Source organism: Anneissia japonica, unplaced genomic scaffold (assembly GCF_011630105.1).
Source record: "Anneissia japonica isolate Jap-2015-1 unplaced genomic scaffold, ASM1163010v1 scaffold137468_len1332_cov204, whole genome shotgun sequence".
In the NCBI taxonomy this organism is placed as follows: domain Eukaryota; kingdom Metazoa; phylum Echinodermata; class Crinoidea; order Comatulida; family Comatulidae; genus Anneissia; species Anneissia japonica.
The window spans coordinates 1-1,332 of NW_022738500.1; the positions used below are offsets into that span (position 1 = coordinate 1).

The following is a 1,332-nucleotide window of genomic DNA, read 5'->3' on the forward strand; positions in this document are numbered from 1 at the left end:
ACATCATGACTATATATGGGCACATCATGACTATATATGGGCACATCATGACTATATATGGGCATACAATAGTTTTTTGTCAAAGAAAATTTGATAGTGTTGACAAAGCTGTAGAAAAAATTTTACAACTGAAAATCATAATTTTTATTTGCAGCATGAGAAGCCATTTCTACTGAGTATGGCTAATGCCGGACCGAACACTAATGGATCTCAGTTCTTCATTACTACAGCCAAGACAGCGCACCTTGACGGTAAACATGTTGTGTTTGGAAAGGTGTTCAGGGGTATAAATGTGGTCAAATTACTTGAAAGTGTTGAAAAGGAAGGAGAAAAGCCAATGAAGGTCATTATTGTATTCTATTATAGCATATATTATTGTTCTTATTATTACTATTAATTGTGATAAAATTTATACGGTATTGTTTTTATTCCACTATTTCAGGAATGTAAAGTTGAAGATTGTGGTGAAGTTGCAGCGGATGAGGTCATACCGGCCATTGAAAATGATGGCACCGGAGACATCTATCCCGAATGCCCAGACGAAGCAGGACTCGACTCTGGAAATGTAAATTACATTTTAGAATAATTTATACATATAATAATTAATAATAGTTATGATCATGATAGAATTGTAATAAAACTGATAAAGCATTTTATATCCTATATCAGTATTATAAATATACATGCACAAATTATTATTATTATTAAATACAAAAATTGGTCTTGTATTTGTTACAAAATAACGTACTCTTCTGGGCAACAAGGGAAGAAATATTATTGGGCTATTACTTCAAATTTTCTAAAACCTTACATAACAAAACTTTAGGGCATGCTACAATCTGTTTGAGAAGCATGCTGAGAGAAGAAAATGGAATAGCCTAAGCCCTAGGCTAGGCCTAAAACCCAACGCTTTAATTTTGCTGTCATTGCAAAAAGGACAGCATGGCTACAAACCATTACGAATAGCTAAAGGTATGCATACACGTATTCGTACGCGTGCGAAACCTCTCTAATGTGCTGCCTCGGTCAGACATTTAACCTCCTTAATATCTAACATTGGCTTTTGACCATCTGCAGTTATATTAGTCACTAATAATGAGAAACAGTATATACATAAAATTCATATTTTTTTCGGATAATAAACCAATCTTAAGTTAAATGATATATTTGTGTGAAATATGCATACAGTAACATTATTATTAGAAATATAATCATATGTTTTTTGGGTCCTTCAGGCTGAGAAAATTCTTGATGTGGTGAACAACATTAAAGCCATTGGAAACGAGCAATTTAAGGCAAAAAACTTTCAAATGGCTGAGACAAAGTACAAAA

At 33.0% G+C, this 1,332-nt stretch overlaps 1 protein-coding gene across 1 annotated transcript; it reads left to right on the forward strand.

Moving 5' to 3' along the window:
* Window positions 1-139: 139 nt before the first annotated feature.
* On the forward strand, window positions 140-1,328 carry LOC117117593 (peptidyl-prolyl cis-trans isomerase D-like; the record flags this gene model as incomplete). The annotated part of the gene is made up of 3 exons (XM_033261941.1): window positions 140-343; window positions 443-565; window positions 1,236-1,328. Coding segments are annotated over 3 exons (420 nt in total), but the record flags the coding sequence as incomplete, so codon positions are not given.
* Between the last annotated feature and the right edge of the window lie 4 nt (window positions 1,329-1,332).